The following is a 27257-nucleotide window of genomic DNA, read 5'->3' on the forward strand; positions in this document are numbered from 1 at the left end:
CAGCAGATTAGGAGCTGCGAAGTGGCTTTGTGGGTGATTTGGGGCAGAAGGCATTGCGGGAGTGGGGCACGGCTGGGATGGGAAGGGTGCAGGGCAAGCATGTGGACCGTGTGTGTGACACAGGTCACTGGGACAGCCTACCATGGTGTCGCCATTAGGTTGGCCGGGGGCTGAGTCACAAGAGTTACTCCAATGACAGAGATGTTCGTATTGCTGGGAACTGGCCGGGTGCTGGGCCCTTTGCAGTCCTTCCCCACTGACCCGTGCGGCACCGTGTGCGGCCCTGCTTCTACGTGCTCCACTTTCAGCCCAGGAAACTGAAGTACAGAGAGTTTAAATGACACGGCTGAGGTCACACCGCTGTGCGTGGCCAGGCTGGTGCGAAGCTCGGCCTGATCACAGCGTCTGGGCATCAGTGCTGTGTCCACTCCGCCCTCCCTCCCGGAGGGGCTACCCTCCCCACCTCCCTCGGCCTCCCACCCCCCCATCCTCCACTGTCCTTCCCCGACATCCCTGATTCTCTGTAAAACATCTACCTTTTTGCTTCTTTTTAGCCACGCCGTGCGGCTTGCAGGATCTTTGTTCCCTGACCAGGGATTGAACCTGGGCCTTCGGCAGTGCAAGGGCCGAGTCCTAACCACTGGACCGCCACGGAAGTCCCAAACCTCTACCTTTTATTATATCTATTTGTTTACCTGCTGTCCAGTGGGCTGGCCCACACTTCACCCTGCATTTTGAGGAGGGGAACACTTCCCAAAGTTCATGAGCAGGTCTGAGTGCCTCCCGGTGGTCCGTGTGGTCCAGAACTATGTTCCAGGTCATACAGGCACGGTGCACAGCGACTCAGACACCCCAGACAAACGAGCATAACCCACCTGCACACAGGCTCACACACACACACAGACACACGTGTGTATAACCCCCAGAAACGCACAAGCACACACACAGACACACGTGTGTATAACCCCCAGAAACGCACAAGCACACACACAGACACACGTGTGTATAACCCCCAGAAACGCACAAGCACACACATGGACGCTCACACACACTTAGAAACATGCACGCGCGGGCAGCCCCCCCTCCCTGGGCTGCAGGGAAGTGAAACCCCTTGGGGAAGTGAAACGGCCGGGAGCCTGGGCTTCCAACGGGCCACTGGGGGGACAGAGTCCACGGTCACGGTCTCTGGAGCTGCCCCGAGGTAACTGGGGTCTCCTGGGTGGGGTCCAGGGCCAAGGCGTGTAGGTGGCTGCGGGCACTGGTGACTCACCTGGGCGGGGGCCCTGCCCACGGGGTGACTCCCCGGGGGTGGGGTGGGGGCAGGGCAGCCCGGGGACATGACTCAGGCTCACAGATGCACAGATCCTTTCTTCTTAGTCTGCAAACAAGCTATTTTTGTAGAGCTTTTATGCGCCTTCTTTTTTTTTAGAAATTTATTTATTTTTAATTTTATTTATTTTTGGCTGCATTTGGTCTTTGTTGCTGTGCGCAGGCTTTCTCCAGTTGTGGGGAGCGGTGGCTACTCTTCGTTGCGGTGCACGGGCTTCTCATTGCGGTGGCTTCTCTTGTTGCGGAGCACGGGCTCTAGGCACGAGGACTTCAGTAGTTGTGGTGCACGGGCTCAGTAGTTGTGGTGCACGGGCTCAGTAGTTGTGGCACACAGGCTCAGTAGTTGTGGCTCGCGGGCTCTAGAGCGCAGGCTCAGTAGCTGTGGCACACGGGCTTAGTTGCTCCACGGCATGTGGGATCTTCCCGGACCAGGGCTCGAACCCGTGTCCCCTGCATTGGCAGGCGGACCCTTAACCCCTGTGCCACCAGGGAAACCCCTACGCGTCTTCTTCTAAAAGGAAGGGAGGACATGAAGTGGCTATGTGGATGGGATGACCCCTTCTCCCACGCAGCCCGGCTGCTCCTGACCTGCACTGGACACACTTCGGTCTCGCCGGCGGGGAGGAGCCCCCGGGTGCTGGGCACACAGATGCTCTGGGGTCCTTGGAGAGGACAGAGTGGGACGTTTGGGGGTGGTGGCCCTTGTTAAATGTCATGGGGAGAGGGGACAAGGGGCGGGGCCCTTGGTGGAGGATGTTAGGGGGCTAGGTGGCTCCGTGATGGGGATGGGGCACATGTCACTGTCCTTCTGCCTGGAGAGTTCAGCTTTGGCAAACACTGTCATCCAAGGAAAGATTTTAGGGCCTGATGAAGTGGCAGGGATTCTCCGAAAGCCCAGCTCTCGGATTTGGGGTCCAGCCCTGCCACGCTGCCGTCCCAGTGGATGGCCATCTGGTTCCTTCTGAAAATCTCCCCCTGATGTCCGGTAAAATCATTGAATAAATACCTAGAATAATTGAGAGCCAGCCCTGGAAAGGACCTTGGACAATGTGTCCTGATGATGACCAGACTTTCCATTTTTGTTGTATTGCTGTACCTCTATTTACTTAACATTTTTCTTTAAATTAACCGCTTTAAGTTTTTTATTCCACCTGAACAGGGATGACACGTGTATCACACTTTGAGAACCACTGATGTCATCCAATTCACCCTTTTTGCAGGTGAGGAAACAGACCCACAGTCATGAAGTGATTTGCCCAAAGTCTCACCAAGACGTGCTAATTTGGGGCTGGGCCTGGGGTCTCCCCATTTACAGTTTTGATTCTTTCTGGTAGAAAGTATCATACCCTCATGAGTGCAGAAACAATTCCTAAATGTGGTACCAGTAGTCAGCCCAGGTCAGGGTCCGCCCGCAGACCCAACCAGGGCAGTTCCTTCCTTCTTCCCTCAAATCCCCGCTCACTGGAGACCTGGGTCAGCTGCTCTCTGGAAGCTCCTACAATCTTTGATGCTAATATTCTGAAATGTCAGGAACACATGTCTCTGTTGAGTGACCGTGCTGGGTGCTTAGCACGTCTTGCCAATGCGGGGGGGCAGGTCTTCAGTTCTGGGACAATTTCTTATAGTATTTATTTCCTTTTTTTCTCCCACCTATTTTTTCTTTTTCCTTCTGAAATGTCTGTTATTTGGGTGTTGGATTTCCTGAGCCAATAGTCTTCTCATTTTCTTCTCTCTTATTTCTGTCCTAATTTCTAAAAGCTTCTCTTCAGTTCCATCTTTTAATATTGCTAGTCAATGTTTTAAATGTCAGCATTCATGTTTTTAATTTCTAAAAACTCGTTTTGTTTATTTTTTACACCGCCCTGTTCCTGTTTTAAGGACACATATCTTTTCTCATCTCTGTAAAGATACTAACTATGGTTCTTCTGGACTTTCTTTCGTTTCCTATGCTAGTTCCTTCTCTGTGTTATTTTTTAAGTTCCTTTGTTATGTTGGAGCCTTTCTTCATAAGCCTCGTGATCCTCTGCTCTCCGGTTATATTTAAAAGTGAAACACTAAAAATCCGGTTTCGGTGTCTTCCTGTGCATGTGAGCAGGGCTCGCGGAGGACAAGCCCTGGTCTGGGAGGCCTCGTGATGAACTTTTATGTGGGGAATCCCCCCTTGTCTGTACCCAGAGGTCTCTTCTCTGGGATCTCAGAGAAGGAGGAGCGTCGTGTACATGCTGCCTCCTGGTCATCTGAGTATAGCATGGGAGGAGGGCCGTCCAGGTTCAACACTAAAACCTGCAGCTTCCCCCCTTCCCAAGTCTCCAGCAGAGCAATTTCCTCTTCCAGGCGTCCCAATGTCCGCGTCAGGGCGGCCAGCCCTGCCCACCCTGCTGCTGGCCGTGGCCGTGTCTTCTTTCTGCTCGGCCACATCCGGAGACGAAGCACGAAACCGGCTGTTGATGAGAGAGAAGATGATGCGGATCGGGGGGCAGCTGGTGCTGAAGCAGGAGGAGGAGCTGGCCAACCAGAGGCTCGGGGCCCTCAAGGAGGCCGAGATGCAGGAGGCCCTGAGGACGGGGAGTATCCCACCCAGCATGCACTTCTTCCAAGCCAAGAGCCTCATTGAGAAAAGTGCGGTGTTCAACATCCTGAAGAAGATGCCAAAAGGTAGGGGTCTGGAGGGGATGGTTCTGGGGTCCTGGGGACATAGGAGGTACTAAATTGGAGCCGGTGGTTCTTGTTCTGAGTGGAGCCCAGACTCCACTGGGGCCCTGAGCCCTTGTCCTTGCTGGTGGACTGGGGGCGGGGGCTCCACGTGGCTGCCGTCCACCCTGAAACCAAAACCCTGGCTCCGAGGGGACTCGGCCTCAGACAGATGGCAGGGAGGGGGCCTGGATGTCACCGGGCATCCCTGGCAGGGCTGAAAGTCATCCCCCATAAGAACCCTATCCCTCCCTGCATATGTTCTTCTAGCCTTTCCAGGGGCTAAGTTACCGAAGAGGATGCATCCTAGATAAACACATTTCTAGTACTTCATTGCTACTGTCACCTGGAAAAAAAATGCACAATGTGAGAGCTGGGAGTTCAGTTTTATTTGGGGCAAAATGAGGACTATAGCCCGGGAGACAGCATTTCAGATAGCTCTGAGAAACTGCTCCAAAGAGGTAGGAGGAAGATCAGTATATATGTGATTTTGGTGAAGGGGGAGTATATACAATCCAGCACATATTTTCTGCAGAAGGTTTCTGCTAGTCTCGTGAAGGTTACTGCTAGTCACGAGGAGCAGACGTCACCATGAAGGATCTTAGTGTTTTTGTAAATATGAGGAGATGCAAGAATAGGGCTCATAAAATCAGCTCCTGAAAATATCTATCTGAAGACCTGCTCTGTTAGTTTTTCCCAGAGCACAGAGGGCCTCATTCCTGATCTCCACCTGAGCTCCTTCCAGGGGATGTTGAAGGTCAGCAGCTGCAGCGGCTCATGATTTAATCCTTGTAGAGGTAGATGGCAAGTGCCAATTTGCAGGTGACGCTACTGTATAAATGCATCGCTGTGAACAGTAGAACAATCATGATCCTGAACACGTAACTTGCAGCTGCAAGCTTTCTATACCTTTTTTTTAGTGTTATAGAGATTAAAAAATGTAAAAACTGTGAGGTTGGGAAAGCAGCCTCCCTGTTTAGAGAGGGGACACGCCAGAGCTCGCACAGCGGGACACCTGCCAAGGGGCCAGTGTCCAGGCCAGGTGCTCAGACGCAGCAGGAGGGCAGAGGGGGTGAACCCTGAGCCTCGAGTCGGTGTGGGGTCTGAAGGAGGCCAGAAGCTGCAGGGCTCGGCGGGAAGCAGGAGGTGGGCAGGCCGCGTGTGGGGTGACGCAGAACAGGATGGGGGACTCAGGGACCCTGGGCGAACAGGCTGGCGTGGGCGGGCGGGGGCGGCCTTCTCACGCCCCTCACGCCGCGCTGGGCCCGGAGGACTCATCTGGAGGTCAGGCTCCCCATGGGAGCTGGAAGCCAATAGATGGGGCCCAGCCTTCTGATTGCACACCCGCCTGCGGCCTCTTGGATGAGACCACCCAGGGCTCCTGCTGGTGAGGGACGGGGTCAAGGAGCCGGGAGGCCGGGCCGCCCCGGGACGAGGCCACCGCAGAGGGAAAGGGCCCCGTGTCCCCAGGAACGTGGCCCCATAGAAAGCCGCGCCCCTCTCGTCCGCCTCTGCTGGGCTCTCGGCCCCCGCTGCCCTCGCCTCACCACCCCCCCGCCCCTCTCCCTGCAGGGGCTGCCTTACACGTCCACGACTTCAGCATCGCCAGCGCGGACTGGCTGGTGAGAAACGTCACCTACAGGCCCCACTGCTATTTCTGCCTCACCCCGAGGGGGACCCCGCAGTTCAGATTTGCTCGCTCGACTCCCCCCACCCTGAACACAACAGAATGTCCCCAGTGGGTTTTGCTGGAGAAGTTTCGAAAGGGGCTGCTGAACATCACCGAGTTTGACCACAGGTGGGTGGTAGCTCGGGAAGAACCCGTGTCGCACCTGCGCAGGTGGGGTTGGCGTGTGCGGTGTCCCCGTGGGACAGACTCTTCTAGAAACACCTGGCGTTAAAAAAGTCAGGAGGCTTTTTCTCTTAACTTTATGGGATCCTTTGCTTCACCAAGGTATTCAACACCTATCCCATCCGCAGCAAGTTCCTGGTACGTTTAAAACCCGACTTGACCAGCGACACAGCTGCTGCACCGAACGGGACTTGTCTGGACCCTCAGTAAGGCCGGAGACAAGGGGATTCCCAGCTCCCGGAGCCAGGAGGGCCCAGGATGGATGAAACAGCCTGAAAACATGATGGGGCAGCTTCCTAACAGACTTGTATACAAATATTACAATAACTATTCTAATCGTAGAACCATCTACAGAGGGCTTTCTTGAGGTATTTCCTTGATGAGTAAGAAAATGCAGCTCAGCCTGCATTTTAAGGAGGTTGCCCAAGGCCACACAGCTGGTAAACGGCTAATCAGGGAAGTAACCTGTGTCCTGTACTGCCAAGTCCACAATTATTTCCATCGGACCTCGGGCTTGAGTTTGCTGGGGCTGCCACAATGGAATACCACAGACGGGGTGGCTTAAAGAATACAAATGTATTTTCTCCCAGTTCTGGAAGCTGGAAGTCCAAGATCAAGGTGTGGGCAAGTTTCTCCAAGGCCTCTCTCCTGGGCTGGCAGACGGCCGCCTTCTCACTGTACGTGCGACCCTGGGGTCTTGGACACCAGCCCTACTGGGTCAGGGCTCCACCCTTATGACCTCATTTAACCTTAATTACCTTCTGAAAGTCCTCATCTCCAAACACAGTCACATTGGGAATTAGGGTTTCAGCATATGAATTTTGGGGACACAATTCAGTGCATAGCACCTTCCAAGGAGAGCTTGGTCTGAGATGTCCGTTCCGTGGGGTCGGCCTGGCTAAGAGGCCAAGGGGGACAGCAGAGCCTGGCTGGTGGGAACATCTTGCCAGGTGTCTCCTGGAGCACTTGGAGGTCCCAGGGCAGGGGGCCTCCATCAGGGAGCCTGGGCAGGAGTCCTACAGGCCGGAGGTGACAGCCTGCAGCAAGCCTCTGCCCACCCTTTGTATCCTGACAGCCTGCTGAGGAATTTCACTCTGATGACCGAGAACCCCCAGGCGACTTATGCAAACCAAGATGCGGTCTGGGCCAAGTTCGAGACCATCTTCTTCGTGATCGCGGGCCTCGTGAGCTATGCCCCGGTATTCCGAGACTACATCTCCCAGGGCCTGGAGGAGTTCTACCAGGACAACGTGCTCTACCTGGAGCTCAGAGCCATGCTGTACCCGGTGAGTCCGTCTCTGCTCTCCTCTGCTCAGGCTGGACTCTCTGCTCTCACCCTGTAGGGCTTCACGGGCTCCCCACCCTAGTGCTGCACAGGACCGAGGGCCGGCTTCACCCTCAAGGGGCCTGGTGGCTTTCCGGGGGCCATGTGAGCAGGAAGCCCTGGGCTGGCCCTGCAAAACTGGGCACGTGCCCCTCACTGCCCGTCACCTCCCTTCCCTCGTGATCCCCACGGCCCAGCTCTCCCCAGATGCACGGGGCCTGCTGATGCCTGGGCACCTGCCCTGGACTCTGGGCAGTGCCTCGTGCCCAGACCATCCTTGACCGTCTCCTTTCCTATCAAAATGCGCTACTGTGAGTCCCACAGGACGATGCCCTTGGTGCAAGGCCCGCTGAGCCTTTCATCTGGTAAATGGGTCTAGTTGCAGGTAGAGTGGGGTCTGGTGAGTTCCTGGGGGCCCTCTCTGTGGAGCACGGGGTCTTCTATGGGCAACAGAGACATTTGATTTGACTTTGAGGAAGGAAGGTCAAAGAGGAAGAAAAGGACAAGGTTGGGAAGAGTCCAAAAGTATCCCAAAGTGTCAAAATATTAACAAATCGCTCACTAGGACCTTGCATGTTGGCCAGAAGCAGAGGGTGATGGGGTCTCAGGTACCTGAGACGGGCCAACCTCAGCTTTGCAGACCTGAGCTGGGCGAGGCAGCGGGGTGGCTCGGGCTCCAGGCCGGGGGAGGCGTCCCACGAGGAGCCCGGGCGGGTCAAGTGCTGCCGAGAGAGGACCCTTCCGGTGGGTATGGAAGAGGACTTTCCTGAGGACTTCTGGGGGGAGGTGGGGATTGGGGGGTTGAGGGAGTAGCCGAGGTGCTGGAAGCCTCTTCCAGTACCTTTAGGGGGCTCACAAGAGTGCATGCATTGCGCTGTAGGGGAGCACACTCGCCCCCAAAATGTCACTTTGGCATGTGGATTATTTCGAGCTGAAACAGTCAAGGCCCAAAAGACTCAGGAAGAGCCTTTGACCTTCCCCCTAAGCGCCTAAAAGCACCTAGAGGGCCTGTTCTCAGCGTAGAGCCACAACCAGAGTCGCTGCAGAGAGCATGGCGGGGTGTGGTGGGGGGACTCCTCAGGGCCTGGACACCAGAGTCCACTCTGTCCCATTGTCCCTGCTGGCCCAGCAAACATGTGTTTACCAAACACTTGCTTTTTATCACCCTGTGAATTGCCTTCCTCCCCTTTGAAGTCCCTAACCCCTACCCCCAACATCCTCTTTTGTCTTGAGCTGAAGATGGTATTTAAGGTGAGGGCTTCAGCCATTTGGGTGAGTGGCTCAGTCTTCCTGGGTCTCTCCCACGTAGAGCTGTTATTAAACTTTTGCTGGATTTTCTCCTGTTAATCTGTCTCATGTCAGTTTAATTCTCAGACCAGCCAGAATCTCGAAGGGTAGATGGAAATGTCTCCCCCTACACCCCGACAGTTGGCCAGTTGGCCTAGGCAGCTGGATTCAGCTTTACTGGCTGGACACCCCTGGCCCCAGGCTCCTGCATCTCAGAGATCCTGGCAGAAGGTGAGAATCTTTATCCTGTCAGTCTCCTGGATCTCTGCCTGCAGGGGCTTTTGGAAACAGGAGTGGTAAGAGTCCTTTTTTTCTTTTCTAAAATCAGATTAGCAGGAGAAAATGTTTGTGGAGCTAGTTCTTGGGCCTTAGGGCCTCTGGGTCAGTGAATTTGGAAGAGAGCTCTGGGCTTGTGAATCCTTTTCCTCCCAGAGATGGTCGCTGTTTTTCTGTGTTTCTGTCTTTTGTGTCATAAGGAGGAAAACCATTGGTCTGATTGGTTTTACTTTTTTCTTGTTCTACGTCTTGAGAGTTTGGCCTCAGCACCAGTGAGAAAACTCGCTCTGGTCCTGCCGTCCGGAAGGCGCAGGCACCAGGGCATTTGGTGGCCAGTCGGATAGACTGGAATTCCTAGCTGTTACCTCTGGTCGGAAGCACAGGCCACAGCTGGGCTCGCGACCAGCATCCTTGTCCGACTGTGCCGGCTGCCGGGGGTTTGTCACAAGGGGTCTCCGACCACAAGGGGCCTCTGTCATCTCAACTTTCATGGCCGCCTTTGCTTCCTTAGACCATCCTTGGGAGCGAACTTTCTGGAGCTTGTGAGGCTGTGTCCTTTGCACTCTCCTGCGACACCTCTTTTGTTCATGGTTAAGCCACGGAAAGCCTTATGGTGTGAGTTGGTATTAAGATCCTACAGTCAATGGCCAGAGGATGGATACTTTGAACTGGAAAAACTTCTAAATTGGTAAATTTTTTAGAGACCTCTCCTTGTAAACACCTGTTTTATTGGTACCAATGTTAAGACCAAAAGGTTACCTTAACTCAAACGAACAAAATGGTTTGGGAAGCCGTATGGAATTCAGGGTCCTAGCTTGCCTCATGGGTCTTACAGATGCTAATAAAAATGGTCCATTAATTAACAAGGGAGTGAGAAGAAGGGTGAAGTTGGGACTCTTTCCAACAAGGTAGACATTTGTAAAGGGTTATTAAGGGGAGAGTCACAGGACTGGTCCCAGCAGTGTGGGAATCTATAGATGGTTATTAAGAAATGGGATGAATACAATGGACATTGATGGGATTAAAACAAAGGTTTTGATAACAGCACTACCTAAGGCTGGGTGGGCCAAAAGGACCCCCCGCCAGCCCCCCCCAATATGAAAGGGCCTCAAACAAGTCTTCTCTCTTTCCCCCAGTTTGGAGAAATTTAAAGGCCAGGACGCAGAGGTGACACCTAATAAGCCGACCTGCAATCGCAAGGGCAACAGTCAGGCTGATTAACCAAGTTAAAGATTGACAGGAGGGCCTGGGTCCCTGGGCTGGACTCCGCACTGGGGACCCAAGGCCTCTGACAAAGGAGGGTGGAGGGAACTTCCCCTAACCCCTCGATGCGGGAGCCCCAGGAGCTGTGGCACCAAAACCGCTCGTGGAGCCGAGCTGGGGTGTGAGGGTAGACAAGGTTTATAAAGCTTGGAATGTTTGAGGAGTGTTTGATGGGAACGGATGTGATGTCCAGCTGAGAGCACTTCCCCGACAGTATCCAAACTGGTCTGTCCTTTCATCCAAATTATGGAGTGTGCCAAGGCCTTGCCACACTCAATAATTTGGACTGACTTCAAGGGTGGCACTATTTTGGTTTTGTTACCATATTCCATGGTCTTTATTGGCTCAGAAATTTTACTGTTTGTACACCCAGAAGTAAAAGGGCTCCAGAGGACTGACACACATTGACCAAAGTCATAAGAGACAGATGTATCCACAAGAAAGTCAGAATGCAGTTTTCAGAGAAAATTATCAATCAGACCAGTCACGTATGCTTCCCTGTCAGTAGATTCTCTCTTGAAGACAAATTATTTTTTTAATTGAAATATAATTGATTTACAATGTTGTGCCAGTCTCTGCTGTACAGCAAAGTGACTCTGTTTTACACATATATACATTCTTTTTTTTTTTTTTTTTTGCACCAAGCTGAGCTCCCTGTGCTAAGCAAGTTCCCTTTAGCTATCTATTTTACACATGGTAGTGTATTTATGTACATTCTTTTTTTAATACTCTTTTCCATTATGGTTTATCCCAGGAGACTGGATATACTTCCCTGTGCTATACAGTAGGACCTTGTTGTCTATCCGTTCTAAATGTAATAGTTTGCATCTCCCAGTCCAACCCCAAACTCCCCGTCCATCCCTCTCCCCACCCCCACCATGGCAACCACAGGTCTGCTCTCTACGTCTGTGAGTCTGTTTCTGTTTTGTAGGTAGGTTCATTTGTGCCATATTTTAGATTCCACAGATAAGTGATATCATATGGTATTTGTCTTTCTCTTTCTGACTTACTTCACTTAGTATGATCATCTCTAGTTGCATCCATGTTGCTGCAAATGGCATTATTTCGTTCTTTTTATGACTCATATTCCATTGTATATATGTACCACATCTTTATCCATTCATCTGTTGATGGACATTTAGGTTATTTCCATGCTTTGGCTATTGTGAATAGTGCTGCTATGACCATAGGGGTGCATGTATCTTTTTGAATTATAGTTTTGTCCGGGTGTATGCCCAGGAGTGGGATTGCTGGATCATATGGTAGTTCTATTTTTAGTTTTCTGAGGAACCTCCATACTGTTCTCCATAGTGGCTGCACCAACATACATTCCCACCAACAGTGGAGAAGTGTCCCCTTTTCTCCACGCCCTCTCCAGCATTTGTTATTTGTAGACTTTTGAATATGACCATTCTAACTGGTGTGAGGTGGTTCCTCGTAGTTTTGATTTGCATTTCTCTAATAATTAGTGATGTTGAGCATCTCTTCATGTGCCTACTGGCCATCTGTATGTCTTCTTTGGAGAAATGTCTATTAAGATCTTCTGCCCATTTTTCGATTGGGTTGTTTGTTTTTTTGTTGTTGAGCTGCATGAGCTGTTTGTATACTTTGGAGATTAAGCCTTTGTCAGTTGCATCGTTTGCAAATATTTTCTCCCATTCTGTAGGTTGTCTTTTTGTTTTTTTTATGGTTTCCTTTGCTGTGCAAAAGCTTCTTAACTTTGATTAGGTCCCATTTGTCTATGTTTGTTTTAATTTCTATTGCCTTGGGTTGAAGGCAAATCTTAACTTCTCCTGAAGCCAAACTATCTGATATTTTTGCGTTCGGAGTCTAATTTTTAAATCCTGGGTGGGATCCCTAAACTGACTCTATTGCCCTAGTTTGACTTGAAGGGTCGAGGGACCCTGTCGTGGAGGCTGCTCCAGCCCTGAGAACCCGTCCTTCCCGTCCTGAGCCAGGGCCCCCTTTCCCCCGCTTCCAGGTCTCCACTCTCCTGTGCATCCTGGATGACCCCCTTTTCCTGGGATATGTTCACACCTCCTCGAGGTCGGCCCAGGTGAGGGTGTGCATCTCCACCAGGATCTGGTGATTGTTTGCCGGTTTAACGCTGAGCACAGACCTGCATACCTATTTCTGATTCTTGGGAAGTGGGAGTGGGCCTGACCTTGGCCCCCAGGAGAGACTTCGTCAGCCTTGTGAGCAGAGTCAATAAGTCCTGGGTACAAACGATCCTTTCAAAAGAAAAGAGAGGGTCCAGTCCCCCTTCTACTAAGAGAAGAATTTCGGAAAGAGATGAGCTGGCCCTGGACTAGCCCGTGTAGGGTGGAGGACGGGGCATCTCCCACAGCCCTTAGTCCCCTGTTTGGCCTGAAATCCCTTCCTTCGCCCAGCCTGGGCCCCGCCCCCTAAGCCCATCCTCCTCTGGAGTCTGGTTTAAGCCCTGCCTCCACCACCACCCCCACCTTCTTGGGACTGGCTTCCTCTCCTTGAATCCCTGTTTATTCCCAGCACCTGTGTGTATGTCAGCCCTGGTTTCCCAGCTAGAGAAATGACTGTGAGTCATTTCAGACCCGGCAGAGTCCTCCAGAGGCTCCAGGGGTGATCATCACGCTTAGGAGTGGTAGGTGTACATGGGGACTAATTTGGAGGTGCTCTTTGGACCCCGACCTCCCAGGGTCCCAAACCTTGGGTCTTGGGTTGGGCTAGGAAGCTGCCAAGTTAACAAGCCAAACACCCCTGTCCCCCGCGCCCCGTGGTTCCAATGCAGATGATCTGACCCAGGCCACTCTTTAAGACCTTTTCAAAGCACTTTATCTGCATCGTCCCCTTTGAGCCTCACAACCTGCACTTTGCAGATGTGGAAACTGAGGCTCGGAAAGGTCAAAGAGCCTGACCCAGGCCATGTGGGCAGTAAGTAGGGACGGGACAGGGGCCGGGGTGCTGGGCTTTGAGAAGCCCTGTGGGGCTACACGCATCTCAAAAGGAGCTCCCCGATGGGCTTCCGGCCTGGGGGTGTCGCTTCCTGTGGGCACATCCTGGCAGCTTTCGCAGAGTGGGGAGTGGGAGGAGGCCTCCCCTTGGGGAGGGGCCTCCGGCTCCTTAGGGGGAAGGGGAGAGGAGGGAGAGGGTTGCGGAGAGAGGGCCTGAGCCCCTGGGGAGGTATTTGGGGAAGCTGCAAAGAATTGGACCTTGCTTCCTCTCCCCCTCCCCCCTCCCCACGCCCCTTGGGGACACTTGGCTCTGGGGTCTGCGCTGGGGACCTGCCCAGCTAGCCTCTCTCCCCACCCACTCCGGCACCCAGCCAGGATTCCTTGAAGGTGGAGGGCGGCTGGGATTTGGGCTGCGGTGGAGACTGAGGGGGATGGGATTTGCTGTTTGCTCTGGTCTGACCCTGGAACAAAGGGCCCTTGCAGTCCAGAGTCTTTGCCTAATGCCCCCTTAGCCAGAGTAGGGGAACCATCAACACATTAACAACTAAAAACGTCTGCCCTGGAATTCTTTTCTGAGCCCCCTGCCTCCCCCTCCTTGCCTGTGGGGCTAATTCAGGGCCTGGGATGATGTTGATGGACTATCCCACTGCCCAGCCTCCTATTGTGTCACTAATGCTCCATCACAAAGGCCACTCACCCGTAGCAACAGTTGCTAGGCGGGTCTGATCTCCTGGGCCCCATCCCCGCCCCCTCGGCCGGAATCGGAGACTCAGACTGGGTCGGGCCAGCCGTCCGAGGGGAGCTCCCAGGGGATTATGCGCAGGAGCTAGCCCAGCTGGCATTTGCCCGTGGGCGGTCTTGGGGGGGGGGACACGTCGGGGGGCCGAGGGAGCTCAGGATGGTCGTTCGCGGACGGCTTCTTGGATGCTGTCGCTTGTGTAACCAGCGGTCCTAGCGCTCCCCCTACCCACTCCCAGGGTTTTGTCCTGGATTCTTAGCAGAGTCCTTCATTAGGAACTCCACCTGGCTTTTTGCTCCGGTGACCCGTGTTTCACGTCATTGGTGTTGCTCTGCAGAATCCTGACGGCAGCACTTTCCTACTACGTTACGCTGTGACTGTGCTCTTAACAAGGCTGTGAAATCGACAAAAACGGTAGATCTTCACCCTAGAGGTACATTATACATGAGAATCACCTGGGCGAGTTTAAAAAACCAGGTTCTACCCCCAGAGAATCTGATTTCATTAATCCGGGGTGGGATCCAGGCATTTTCTCCTCACCGGGTGGTTGGAGACTTTGAGACAGCGCCCCTCCACCGCGTCGCCGCCGACCCCCAGCCCCCCACTCCAGCCAGGGAGCCTCAGAATCCTCATCTGTAAAATGAGACCTACCTAACGGTGCAGTTTTGAGAATTAAATGAGATTGATGGAAAGCTCTTGGCATATGCCTGGCACGTAGTAGAAGCTCAGTTAATGCTTTTTAAGTGAATCAGGCTCTAGAAGTGAAAGCTGGTTGCATTCGGAATTAGAGCTTCTGAGTCCTAGTTTCTGGTCTGACACAAACTAATTGTGTGACCTTAAGCAACACTGCCCCCAAATTTCCTTTCTGTTCCTTCAGCTTCAAATTCTTTAATTCCATAATATCATAGACAACGGGAATTTGTAATCTTATACTAGTTTATGAAAGTAGTATGTAGTTTGAATAACTTCCCCACAAATTTACACTGCCTCAAGTAAACTGTAAGATTTGAGATCATTTAAATTGAGTCCAATGTGTTTTTAATCCAAGGGGGCTTATTATAGGGACATAGCCGCTTTTGTACCACTGAGCCTTAGATGAATGACAGACCCCTTCTTGTACTTACAGGTTGTTACATTCTTAGATGGTAACTCATCTTCCTAGGACATCTGCAGATTTGAGTTGTTTTTCTGCATCTGGTGATAGGTTGCTAATAACAACACTGTGTTACTAGTTATTTCTTTTTTTTAATTTTATTGGGGTATAGTTGCTTTACAACGTTGTGTTAGTTTCTGCTGCACAACGAAGTGTATCAGCTATAGGTATACACACATCCCCTCCCTCTTGGACCTCCCTCCCACCCACCCCCATCTAGGTCCCCACAGAGCACCAAGCTAAGCTCCCTGTGCTATACAGCAGGTGCCCACTAGCTATCTCTTTTACATGTGGTGGTATATGTATGTCAAACCTAATCTCCCAGTTCATCCCACCCCCCCTTCCCCCACTGTGTCCACACATCCGTTCTCTATGTCTGCGCCTCTATTCCTGCCCTGCAAATAGGTTCATCTGTACCGTTTTTCTAGATTCCACATACATGTGTTAATATACGATATTAGTTTTTCTCCTTCTGACTTAACTTCACTCTGTATGACAGACTCTAGGTCCATCCATGTCTCTACAAATGACCCAATTTTGTTCCTTTTCATGGCTGAGTAATATTCCATTGTACATACGTACCACATCTTCTTTATTCATTCATCTGTCGATGGACATTTAAGTTGCTTCCATGTCCTGGCTATTGTAAATAGAGCTGCAGTGAACATTGGTGTGCATGTATCTTTTCGAATTGTGGTTTTCTCAGGGTATATGCCCAGTTGTGGGAGTGCTGTGTTATTATGGAGAACAATATGGAGGTTCTTTAAAAAACTAAAAATAGGGACTTCCCTGGTGGCACAGTGGTTAAGAATCCACCTGCCAATGCAGGGGACATGGGTTCGAGCCCTGGTCTGGGAAGATCCCACATGCCGTGGAGCAGCTAAGCCTGAGCCACAACTACTGAGCCCGAGTGCCACAACTACTGAAGCCCACGCACCTAGAGCCCGTGCTCTGGAACAAGAGAAGCCCGCACACCACAACCAAGAGTAGCCCCCACTCGCTGCAACTAGAGAAAGCCCGTGCACAACAAAGACCCAATGCAGCCAAAAATAAATAAATAAAATAAATTTATTTTTAAAAATTCCTAAAAATAGAACTACCATATGACCTAGTTATCATTTCTGAGTGCTTTACAAATATTAACTCATTTGATCCTTGCAACAAGCCTCTGAGGTATGATTGGTTTGGAATATATTGTATCTCACTGGAGCCTGAACCCAGAAGGCTGACCACAACCCCAAACCAGCTGAGAACTTTCCTCTGAGGCTTGGCTTCAGAGCCTGTTTTAACTGCACCAGTGCGGCTGTGAGGGGCTGCAGGTCTCACCCTGGAAAGGGTCTCCACTCCTGGAAGTGGGAGGCTCTTGAGCATTCAGATTCCCACCTTGGTGTTCCCATCAAGGCTGCAGTTTCTTGGGCAGAGGCTGGAGGCCAGAGGGGCATGAGCTCGGGGCCTGGGCAGCCCCAGGGGAGACTTACTGGGGCGCCAGAAGACCAGGAAATGCTCTGGATGAGGCTTCAGTGTCTGCCCTTGTGGCTCTCCGTGCCACGGGAACTAGCAGTGGGACCGCGGACAGAATCCATGAGTGGGAACCACCCTGAGTGCAGCCCCATCAGGCCTCCGTGGCACCTTTTGTGTATCCATGCAGACTCGATTAACCTGCCAGGGATCTTCCTTTAGGCAGAATGTCATGTGTTGATCTATATATTTAAGTTTCTTTCTTTTGTCTCCTGTGCCCCTCCAACATCCACCTATCCATCCATCCCCTAAAACGTGCCGTGTGGGGCTTGGTTTGTTTTTTTTTTTTTTTGGCCGCACTGTGCAGCAGGCAGGATTAGTTCCCCAACCAGGGATGGACCCCACGCCCCCTGCAGTGGAAGCGCGGAGTCCTAACCACTGGACCGCGAGGAAAGACCCAGCACTTTTTTTTTTAATTGAAGTATAGTTGGTTTACAATGTTGTATTAGTTTCAGACGTACATCAAAGTGATTCAGTTACACACATATATATGTATCTATTCTTTTTCAGGTTCTTTTCCATTATAGGTTATTACAAGGAATTGAGTATAGTTCCCTGTGCTGTACAGTAAGTCCTGTTTTAGTATTTTAAAGCTGCAAGTAAGGATTTCCCTGGTGGTCCAGTCGCGCTTCCACTACAGGGGGTGCATTTTCGATCCTGGGTTGGGAAACTAAAAAAAAAAAAAAGAAAAGAAAAGAAAAAGGTGCAAGTAGACAGCACTCTTCTTAGGTTAAAGCTTGTTTCTGGAGGTCCTCCTCTGGTCCTAGGAGAGGAGGTGGGAAGGTCAAGCGACATGGACCCCGCTCTCAGGGATCTGCGACCTGGTTGGGGTGTCTGGACAGGTGACTCGTAATGACGGAGCAGTCAAGGCACGGGGCAGAATTCTGTCCTTCCCTTCTGCAAATCAGGTGGGTAATGCCAAGATGACGTCAGCTAATAATTTTGGGTTGAGTTAATACAATGGTTCTCAAATTTTACTCACAAAATCTTTGAGGATCCTAAAGGGCTTTTGTTTATGTGGATTATATCTACTATGTCCTGTATAACATAACCAGTATTAGAAACTAAAACTGAGAAATTTTCAAAGCACAAGCCTACACAATTACACCATCTATTTTGTGTCAGAGCAATATTGCCATATACGATGCAGCTTCTGGAAAATTCTGTACACTCTGAGAGAATTAGAGTGAAAAAGAAAACACCTCAACATTTTTATGAAGACAGTTTTGAATCTGTAGACTTTGCAAAAGTCTAGGGGACCCTCAGCGGCTCCCTGACTATCCTTTGAGAATTGCTGGAGTACAGTATCAAAGATTTGAAGATTCTAACAGAATGCCTTGATCAGTAACAGGAAAAGCATTCTTTTAAAAAATCCTTTGGGGACTTCCCTGGTGGTGCAGTGGTTAAGAATCCACCTGCCAATGCAGGGGACATGGGTTCGAGACCTGGTCCAGGAAGATCCCACATGCTGCGGAGCAAATAAGCCCCTGCACCACAACTACTGAGCCTGCCCTCTAGAGCCTGCGAACCACAGCTACTGAGCCTGCATGCCACAACTACTGAAGCCCACGTGCCTAGAGCCCGTGCTCTGCAACAAGAGAAGCCACTGCAATGAGAAGCCCGTGCACCACATCAAAGAGTAGCCCCGACTCGCCACAACTACAGAAAGCTCGCGCACAGCAACGAAGACCCAACACAGCCAAAAAAAGAAAAAATCCTTTGTAAGTAGGAAAGGAAGAAAGTAAGTTTCCTTTACCTTCTTACGTTCTGTTCTTGGGATGTGCAAATTAAACTGACAAAAGCAGGGCTTCCCTAGTGGCACAGTGGTTAAGAATCCGCCTGCCAATGCAGGGGACATGGGTTCGAGCCCTGGTCTGGGAAGATCCCACATGCCGCGGAGCAACTAAGCCCATGCACCACCAACTACCAAGCCTGCACTCTAGAGCCCGTGAGCCACAACTACTGGACCCATGTGCCACAACTACTGAAGTCCGTGTTGCCTAGAACCCGTGCTCCGCAACAAGAGAAGCCACCACAACGAGAAGCCTGCACACCACAAAGAAGAGTAGCCCCTGCTTGCTGCAACTAGAGAAAGCCAGTGCACAGCAACGAAGACCCAACACAGCCAAAAATAAATAAATAAATAAATTTATTTATTTAAAAAATAAAATAAACTGACAAAAGCCACATTAACAGGAGAAAAGGCATAGAAATTTTATTTGATGTTAACGTTTAAGTTTTACGTGCATGGAGACCTTCATAGAACAGAAGTGAAGACCCAAAGAAGTGGGTAGACCAGGTTCTTATACACTACAGTATTTTAACAAATGGTGAGAAATTGTGGAAAAGCAATAAGACAAAGGAAAAGAGGTTTGGGCTTCCAGGTGCAGTAAATTGTGGGGAGGTAAGTGTATGGGGGAACTAATAGAAGACAGGGGTTATTTTAGTCAGGTTTGCCTGTTCAGATCCAGCTTGGAGCCCAGTTTCTGTCTCCAGTGATAAGGGCTGTTCCCCTGGAATGGGAGCTGGAAGGGGGCGCCTTCACAGACAGAAATATATGTCCTGCTCTGAGGCAGAAAGGAGGGCACAGAGTTCTGTCTGCTTTTGTGCTTCTTAATTGCCTTCAGCTCAAAATAATCCTTATGTAAAAGTGGGATATTTGGGGGTAGCACATTCTGATATCCTTCAGGACCCCCAGAGATGGACAAGCAAAAAGCCCGCTCTTCCCCACTGCATTTTTTCTTTTGTCTCACCTACTGTGCACCCCTGGCTCTCCCCACTCTACCCCTGACCATTTCACTCTTGGTGTCCCTCGTGGCTTGGCCACCTCAGGGGTCCCCCGCCTCGGGGTGGGAGAGTGGGGAGATTAAGTGGGTCCTTGGAACACCCCTTCTGGCTTGTGTCCTGTCCTCAGCTGGCCTGTTCCTCATTTGCTGCACAAACGCTTACTGAGCACCGACCATGTGCCAGGCACTGTTCTAGGTGCCGGGACCCAGCCCTGAACAAGAGGCAGACATCCCAGCCTCGTGGCACCAAAGAGCATTATCCCATTCAGGGCTGGGACTTCTGATCAACCTCAGAGGCCGTCAAAGGCACTGAACAGGGAAATCACAGAGTCCAACCTGGTTTTGGAGATTGTTGGCAGTTGGGACTGGAGATCTGCTCTGCTCATCTCTGACATCTGGTCGGGACCATGTTTCCCTCGCAGGTGTATGAACTGAACGGGACGGTCTACAGCCCAGAGTGGTCGGTGAGGTTGTACGAAGAAGTGGCTCGTAATTTTGCAAAAGAGCATCCTGGGTTTATTGGAATCAAACTCATTTATTCGGATCACAGGTGAGAGCGAGGACGGCTAAGGCTGAAGGAGCTAGGAGGAGATGGGGGTGGGGGGGAGGAGAAAGGGGTGAGGAGGGGCTGGGAGGCTGGGGCCAGAGACCCCGGGGGACTCCATGTGCCATAGCGGGAGTGCAGAATCCACTCTGAAATCACAACCAGGCTGGAATGAAGAACTGTGGCAACTTACCAGATCATTCCAGGCTGTGACCCACACTGGCCTGGGTCATCAGTTACGGGTTTAGTGTTTTTGCCTGAATGTTTTTTGTTTCAATCTGCGGCCGGGTTCTGCCTCATGGCGGCCACGTCTGTGTGGAGACCTCTGGGAGCTGCAAAGAAAGACTCACCCTTGCCCCAAGCAAGAGAAGGAAGCCTACAGCGGAATTCTCCGGAGTTTACCGAGGAAGGGTCTCCCTTTTGTCAAAAAGCAGCCAGTCTGGACAGTCGGTGCCGTGTCCAGCTGGAGGGTTTGGGGAGGGCAGATCCCGGCTGCTCAGCCCCCGCCGGGGGAGGTGGAAGGGCAGTCAGACCTCCCTGGAGCCCCCTCCCCTCCTGGTGAGACTTGGGGCCGCCGGAGCTGGTGGGCTAGGGTGGAGCTGGCAGTGGTGGACGGTGGAGGCTCCCGGGGGCCGGTGGCAGGAGCGCGGCTGCACGGCGTCCCCTTGGCGCTTGGGACGGAGGCAGCTGCTCCCGGTGCAGAGGAGGGACGGGCAGGTGTGGGGCTCACAGAGCCAGGGATGGAACAGGTGGCCGATGCCTCGGCCCCATCATGGACTTGCGCCTTTTCTCTTTGTGCTTCCGTGGTGTCGCTCCCGCCTTTTCCCTGCCCTGGGCTGGAAGGGAGAGACCTGCGGGGGAGAAGAGGCAGTTTGGTCGTGTGGTTTCTGCAGTGCCCAGGCCTCGCTGACGGAACCAGGGCCCAGGCCCAGCTGCCCTGGCAGGGGCTGGGTGGCCTGTGGTGTTCCACAGGTGCCCAGGGAGCAGTGCGCTGGGCACAGCCAGGACCATCCTCTCAGGGATGCGGGGCGAGTTTCAGGCATGGCCGCTTTGCTTCAGCCAAATGCAGACAAATAAAACTGCATTATTTGTTTTGATCCTGTGGGTCCCCGTCCCCACTGGCTTTTCAGGGCCCACGCTCTCTGTGGACCCCGCCGGAGTCCTTGAAAGGGTGGATTTGGGCAGAATTTCTCCGTGATGTGGCACTTGGGGGGCACAACAGCCTGGATGGGGCGGGGTCGCGTGGGAAGGGCGGCTGGGTGCCCTGGACGAGGCTAGACTGGCCGTGAGGGGCGCTCACTTCACCCACCCACTGGCCCCGAGGAACCTGTGCCCGTGCTTCTCTCTATCTCTCCCACAGGTCCAAAGATGCGTCCGCCATCACGAAATCCATCCAGACAGCCATGGAACTTCGAGCCAAGTTCCCCGGGATGGTGGCGGGGTTTGACCTGGTAATGGGCCCAGCCCAAAGCCCTCCGGGAAGAGCTGGGCGGCCGGCACCACTGAGACCCTCCTTTGGGGCCTGGGGGTGGGTGGGGAAGGGAGAGCAGAAAAGTTCAGAAAAAGGCTAGAAAGGGAAGCTCCAGAACAAGGAAGGGCCGGGATGAGGGGCTGCCCCCCACTCCCCGGTCTCTGCCCTGCTCTGGCCTCAGTGCCCACGACACATCACTCTTCAAGCTGCAGCCCAGGGCTGGGGTGTCTGGAAGGAGACGTGGGGCTGGGCCTGGGCGCACCGTCCAGGATCCAAAAGCAGCCCCGCCCCCTTCGCCCCAGCTGCTTCCAAAGCTGCACATCCCTGGGTGGTGTCACCCCCTCACCCCTGCCCCAAATAACAGCCAGGCCACGCTGCCAGGTGACAACTCCTTAATCTCATTAAGAAGCTAAATTAATGCACCCCTGACCCCCTCTTCCAGAATCTGCACATTTTACTCGAGACTGTGCTGCAGCTCTTACTTTCAGCCCCACCAGGGCCCCGGGAGCGGATCTCAAGGAATGGTTTTCTTTGGACCAGGGTGTCCTCCTGGGGTCCTTGGGGGCTGCTCAGGGGGTCCGGCCTCTCCATCCCCTTTTCCCCTCTGTGCGCGGCGCCTCCCGACCGTTGCCTACAGGACTCAGGTGCACCCGTCCTCGAGGGAAGTCGAGCTGGTGTTGTTCAAAGGGTTGGCTCCCGAGCCCCACGTTTCCTGGGGTCTGCCGGTCCTGCTGCGCTGGACACCCAGCTTGTGTTATCACGAGAGTGCCAGCGCCCCTCCCCGCTTTCTCTCCCAAGGCTCTCTCACTCCCGCCCCTGGGGGTGGGCCTTCGTTTGAAGAGCCGGACTTTGGTGCAATTGCTGTCGGGTTAATTACAGCTGAGGGACTCTGCTGGGAGCTGCCAGGCCCCGGGACCCCAGGGGGCGAAGGCCAGAGTCCTCCCGACCCTGCTCTAGGGCTCAGGCTCTCCCGCCCTCTCTGTCTCTGTCTCTGTGTCTCTCTGAGTCTCTCTCTCCCCCAACAAGGAGCTTGGGCTGGAGCACAGGGCTGGGAAGGCCGTGTGCAGGACACAACGCAAAGGCTGGGAGGGTCGAGGTACAGCCTCTGAATAAGGCGGGAGTTGTTTCGGGGCAACGGCGCTCTCTTTTTCTTTCCCGGTCCTGCTACTGGTCCCTCTCAAAAGGCTGTGTGCCTGAGGCCTCAGCAGTGCTGGCAGGTACAGGGCTGCAGGGCACACCAGCAAGGTCCCCCACTCTGTCCTGCAGGTGGGGCGAGAGGACACGGGCCACTCCCTGTATGACTACAAGGAGGTTTTGATGATTCCAGCCTCGCAGGGCATTAAGCTGCCTTACTTCTTCCACGCCGGAGAGACAGGTGAGCCTATGACCCTGTCGGGGACAGGGTGGGTGATGGGCAGGGGCCCTGGCCACCTCTGAGGGCATGGACGGGACACCGGGAAGTGGACTGACAGCCCCAAGGCGCCTCGCGGCACCTGTCCCTTTCACGTGCATTATCACATCTGTCCTGACAGCAACGCCCGGAGAAGGAGGCACAGTGATGCTGGGGCAGCTGCCCTTCACATACATTATTCATAGCTCTCACCCGGTCCTGCCAGGAGGGCACTTTACCCCCATTTACAGGTGAGGAGCCCAAGGCTCCAGCCAAACATGGAAACTGGTCCACGGTAAGGAGCTGGGAACCTTTCTGATGATCTCCTTTTTATAAGGCATGAACTGTGCTTTCGAGGTCGACTCACCTGCAAAGTGGCACACCGGGAGGTGGTGGGAGAGGGACCACCAGACCAGCTCCACATCTGGGAGGCACTGTCCACACCCGCCAGGCTGAAGGGGGGACCCCACCCCACTCAGGCAGCCTGGCCGCCCTTGTTTCTGAAATGCCATCCACCCAGCCATGTCTCTGCTCCTCAAAGCTCAGTTCACGGGCTCACTGGTCATCGCTCAGCCTCCAGAATTTCCAGACCTTAAAACATGTCAACCCTCAGCAGAAGCAGCACCAGGTCACAGCTGCGACATCAGATCCCAGGAAAGATCTGGGGGGCTTAGACCTGCTGCATCCCTACTGGCACCCCTCAGAGCACCTTAGGCTCCAGCCACCCGAGAAGACCTAGGAGACAAGGGCAGAGCCGTGGGAGCTGAGATTTCGTAGCCAGGCTTAAACCTTGGTGTCTCACATCGTCTCTCAGAGGAAGGCTCCCGTGCACTAATCTCTTTTTTATTTATTTATTTATTTAGGCTGCCCCGGGTCTTAGTTGTGGCATGCGAGCTCTTAGTTGTGGCATGCGGACTCTTAGTTTTGCCATGCGGCATGCGGGATCTAGCTCCCTGACCAGGGATCGTGGAGTCTTAACCACTGGACCACTAGGGAAGTCCTGCCAGGGAAGTTGTGCGTTAATCTCTTTTTCCTGACGTTATTTTCAAGTCCATTTAGATCCAAGCTGTTCTAGGAGATTTAAAGAATTGTTTGTGGGGATGGGGAAGTGGAGGTGGGTCAGGGGGTGTGTGTAGGGGGGGCGTTAGCCTTGAAGACCGCGTGGTTTGGTTGGGAAAATCATACTCACCTCTGTGAGATCATCTCAATTCCAAGACGCATGGTCCTACGAGAGGATTTTGCCAGGACTTGGGTATTTAATACCTTTATTTAAAAAGAAAAAAATCTTTGAAAAGAAGTATTAGTTAGGAAACTAGTGAAAATCCACCTGAAGCACATGCCCTCACCAGCAATGGGAATACTTGGGTTTCATTCCCAACAGAAAAGTGGAGTTTTCCCATTTCGCATGTGAATCAGTCAGGACGCTTTTGGCATCCAGGCATGGGGCCCTACCACCTGGGTCTCACAATTAGGTCTTCTGTGATCTCCCGCAATAAGCAACCTCTGCTTTCTTTCTGGGTCCGGGATTTCACCCCACTTGGTCACAGATAGTGAAGTCACATCCAGGCGTGACCAAAGAGGAGCTCTTTCCTCCAGGGCACCTCCTTGTACTGGGGGGGCAGCTGCAGGAGTCCTCACCCACACCCTCCCGCCCCAAGCTGGCAGAGTCAGAACTGCCATTCTCACCTCCAGCGAGGCCCTGCCAGCAGGAAGTTGCCTCGGGGTGGCTGGTTCCTGCTGGCTGTTGCCATCCTGCCACGGGTTGTCCCAAGAGTTCTGTTAAAGATAGAAATTAAAGTACGTACAAATCATTATAGTGACCGAGTCTGCAGCACATTGTTGTAGAGATCATACATATAAAATTCCCAGAAAACAGCTCTGGAAACAAACATAAAATGGAAAGAAAGAATATGGATGGTGGGTTGGGTAGACCAAGGCTTGAAACCCAGTTTTGCTGCTTCCTACCTGAGGACCTTCCTTGAGTTTATAAAGCCTGTGTGGGTTTCAACTTCCTCAACTGTTACATGCGTACATACATACATATGTACCTATAGGCAGGCCGTACCTCTCTTCAGCATTGTCATAAGGAAAAGGTGTGCATGTGTGCGCTTTTGTGTTAATGTTCATTTCTCTTCCTTTTCCTGCTTGGGGAGTCTGGGCCCTTCACCTGCATATGGTCTGTGGGTCCCATCCATCCTACTGAAGCCCCACCCCCTTTATTCCTAGACTGGCAGGGTACTTCCGCAGACAGAAACGTTCTGGATGCCCTGTTACTGAACTCGACCAGGATTGGCCATGGGTTTGCTTTGAGCAAACACCCGGCCGTCTGGGCTGAGGCTTGGAAGAAGGACATCCCCATCGAAGTCTGTCCCATCTCCAACCAGGTACGCGGGCTCCCTGGGGCCAGTGGAGGGCACTCTCCTCCCCCAGCCACGACCAACCTTTCTCCTGCGTAATCTCTCCGTAACTCCCTTGGTTTCTCTGTCCCTCCACTCTCTCACTCCCGTTCGTGAAGTTATGTAGGAATGGACTTTGCCTAAAGCATTCATAGTAATGCGGGTCCCCAGTGGGGCGGGATTGTGGGTGAAGATGTGGACAAAGCTAAAGGGGCCCGGGACGGACACGCAGGGGGTAGTGTGGGGTCCCACTGCCGCGCAGCTGCTTGGGGCTTTGTGCTTAGGACAGCTGCTGCGAGCAGGACCAAGAGAGACCAGATGTTTGTGGAGAAAACGAGGAATCGCGGGAGGACTGGCTCTTCCTGCGTCAGGACCGCCCAGAGTCCCGACGCTCGGAACAGTGGCGGGGATGGCAAGGCCCGATTATGCTCGTGGCCTCACCTTCCTCGTGACGGCGCTTCATGGATGCACGGTTGTCTCTGACTGGGCAGGTTCTGAAGCTGGTGTCTGACCTGAGAAACCACCCTGCAGCCGTGCTGATGGCCACCGGGTACCCCATGGTCATCAGCTCTGACGACCCCGCTACTTTTGGAGCCAAAGGCTTGTCCTATGATTTCTACGAGGCCTTCATGGGCATCGGGGGGATGACGGCCGACCTGAGGACCCTCAAACAGCTGGCCATGAACTCCATCAGGTGAGTGTACGTGTTCTCCTCTTCGGTCACCGCCTGTGTTGACCGCTCCGAAGTTTGGGCGGAGGCCCGAAGGTTTCCGTGTGCTTTCCGCATCGTCTCTTATCCTGTGACTGCTCTCGGGCTGGGGACATGGTGCCCTGCCAGCATCCGAGGTCCCCTCCCGCCCCTCCCCAGGCTGACCCGGGCGCCCCTCCCCCGCAGGTACAGCGCCCTGTCGGAGATGGAGAAGAAGTTTGCCATGGCAACCTGGGAGGAGAGGTGGCAGAAGTTTGTGGTTGAGCTGGCAAGGGGCCCCAAGTGAGGAGACGGCCGTCTGTCACCCGCTGCCTCTGCTTCCCTCCGCCCGGGCCTCACCTTCTCTCAGCCGGTCTGGAACCCGGGGAAGTCACCTCCGTCTCTTTACCAGAACGACCCGCGAAGGTCACCCTCAGCCTCCACCTTGCCCAGCCTCTCAGAGCCCTCATCAGTGGACCCCACTCACCTGGTGGAATGTCCTCCCTCGGCCTTGGTGACACAACCCCTCCGGGTTCCTGCTTCCCTCCGGCCGCAGCTCCTGGGCCCCCGTCCCCAAGCTCCTCTCGGCCTGATCTCGGGTGGGCGTCCCTCAGCTCAGCCCTGCGCTTTTGTCTCGGCTGCTTTCCTCCCCTTTCCGCACTCTTCTCCTGGGTGGTCTCGTCCACTCCTTCCCTTTAAGAAACCACGTACTTGTTGCTGATTCCCAAACCTGTTGATGATTCCCAAACCTGGGATACACTCGATGGTCCCCAGGAGCCTCGGAGACCGGCTCCGAGCAACGCTTCCCTCCCAGCCGTCTCGGTGGCTGGCGTCTCCGTCCACGCGGCGCAGCGGTGGTCAGAGGAGTCCGTGCTGCTCCTGGTCGCCCCCCTCCCCTCCACCGCTGCTGCCTGGCCTCCAGCCGCTGTATCCACACTGGCCCGACCCCCAACAGTCCCTAGCTGGTCTCCCTCTTCTCTTTGCCCTTTCCAGCTCCTTCTCCCCGGAGCAATGACTGTTTAAAGTTAAATTAGGGGCTTCCCTGGTGGCGCAGTGGTTGAGAATCTGCCTGCCAATGCAGGGGACACGGGTTCGAGCCCTGGTCCGGGGAGATTCCACATGCCACGGAGCAACTAAGCCCCTGCGCTACAACTACTGAGCCTGCGCTCTAGGCCCTGTGAGTCACAACTTCTGAGCCCGTGAGTCACAACTACTGAGGCCCGCGTGCCTAGAGCCCGTGCTCCACAGCAAGAGAAGCCACCGCAATGAGAAGCCCACGCACCGCAAAGAAGAGTAGCCCTTCTCGCCGCAACTAGAGAAAGCCCGTGCACAGCAATGAAGACCCAACACAGCCAAAAATAAATAAAATAAATAAACAAATTTATTTTTTAAAAAAAGTTAAATTAAACCAGGGTCCTCCACTGTGACAAGTCTGTGCACTTAGGAAACTCCCGTCCTCACCGGGCACGTGGCATCCTGTGACCCGGGGCCCCTCCCACTCCATCCCGCCCCGCACGGGACTCCAGCCTCGGTGTCCCGAGCTCTGCCCGCCCCAGGGCCCCCCTGGATCTCTCTGCCGGGAATGCTCCCTCTCCCACTTGTGTCTGACTCTTGTCACCC

At 53.3% G+C, this 27257-nt stretch overlaps 1 protein-coding gene across 1 annotated transcript; it reads left to right on the top strand.

Annotated features, from left to right (window-relative positions):
• Nucleotides 1-1129: 1129 nt before the first annotated feature.
• On the top strand, nt 1130-26733 carry ADA2 (adenosine deaminase 2). The gene is made up of 10 exons (XM_036866330.1): nt 1130-1201; nt 3664-3984; nt 5593-5818; nt 6948-7158; nt 19571-19698; nt 21053-21143; nt 22430-22538; nt 24780-24937; nt 25441-25643; nt 25845-26733. Exons 2-10 carry the CDS (start codon nt 3672-3674, stop codon nt 25942-25944), a joined length of 1539 nt encoding a protein of 512 aa, XP_036722225.1. The 5' UTR covers nt 1130-1201; nt 3664-3671; the 3' UTR covers nt 25945-26733.
• Nucleotides 26734-27257: the final 524 nt, after the last annotated feature.

Source organism: Balaenoptera musculus, chromosome 10 (genome assembly GCF_009873245.2).
Source record: "Balaenoptera musculus isolate JJ_BM4_2016_0621 chromosome 10, mBalMus1.pri.v3, whole genome shotgun sequence".
Classification (NCBI taxonomy): Eukaryota; Metazoa; Chordata; class Mammalia; order Artiodactyla; family Balaenopteridae; genus Balaenoptera; species Balaenoptera musculus.

Coding starts and splice junctions, on each gene's coding strand:
- ADA2 (XM_036866330.1), top strand. CDS start 3,672: ATGTCCGCGTCAGGGCGGCCAGCCCTGCCCACCCTGCTGCTGGCCGTG. Junction 7,159..19,570: donor TCAGAGCCATGCTGTACCCG/GTGAGTCCGTCT, acceptor TTTCCCTCGCAG/GTGTATGAACTGAACGGGAC. Junction 25,644..25,844: donor CTGGCCATGAACTCCATCAG/GTGAGTGTACGT, acceptor CCTCCCCCGCAG/GTACAGCGCCCTGTCGGAGA.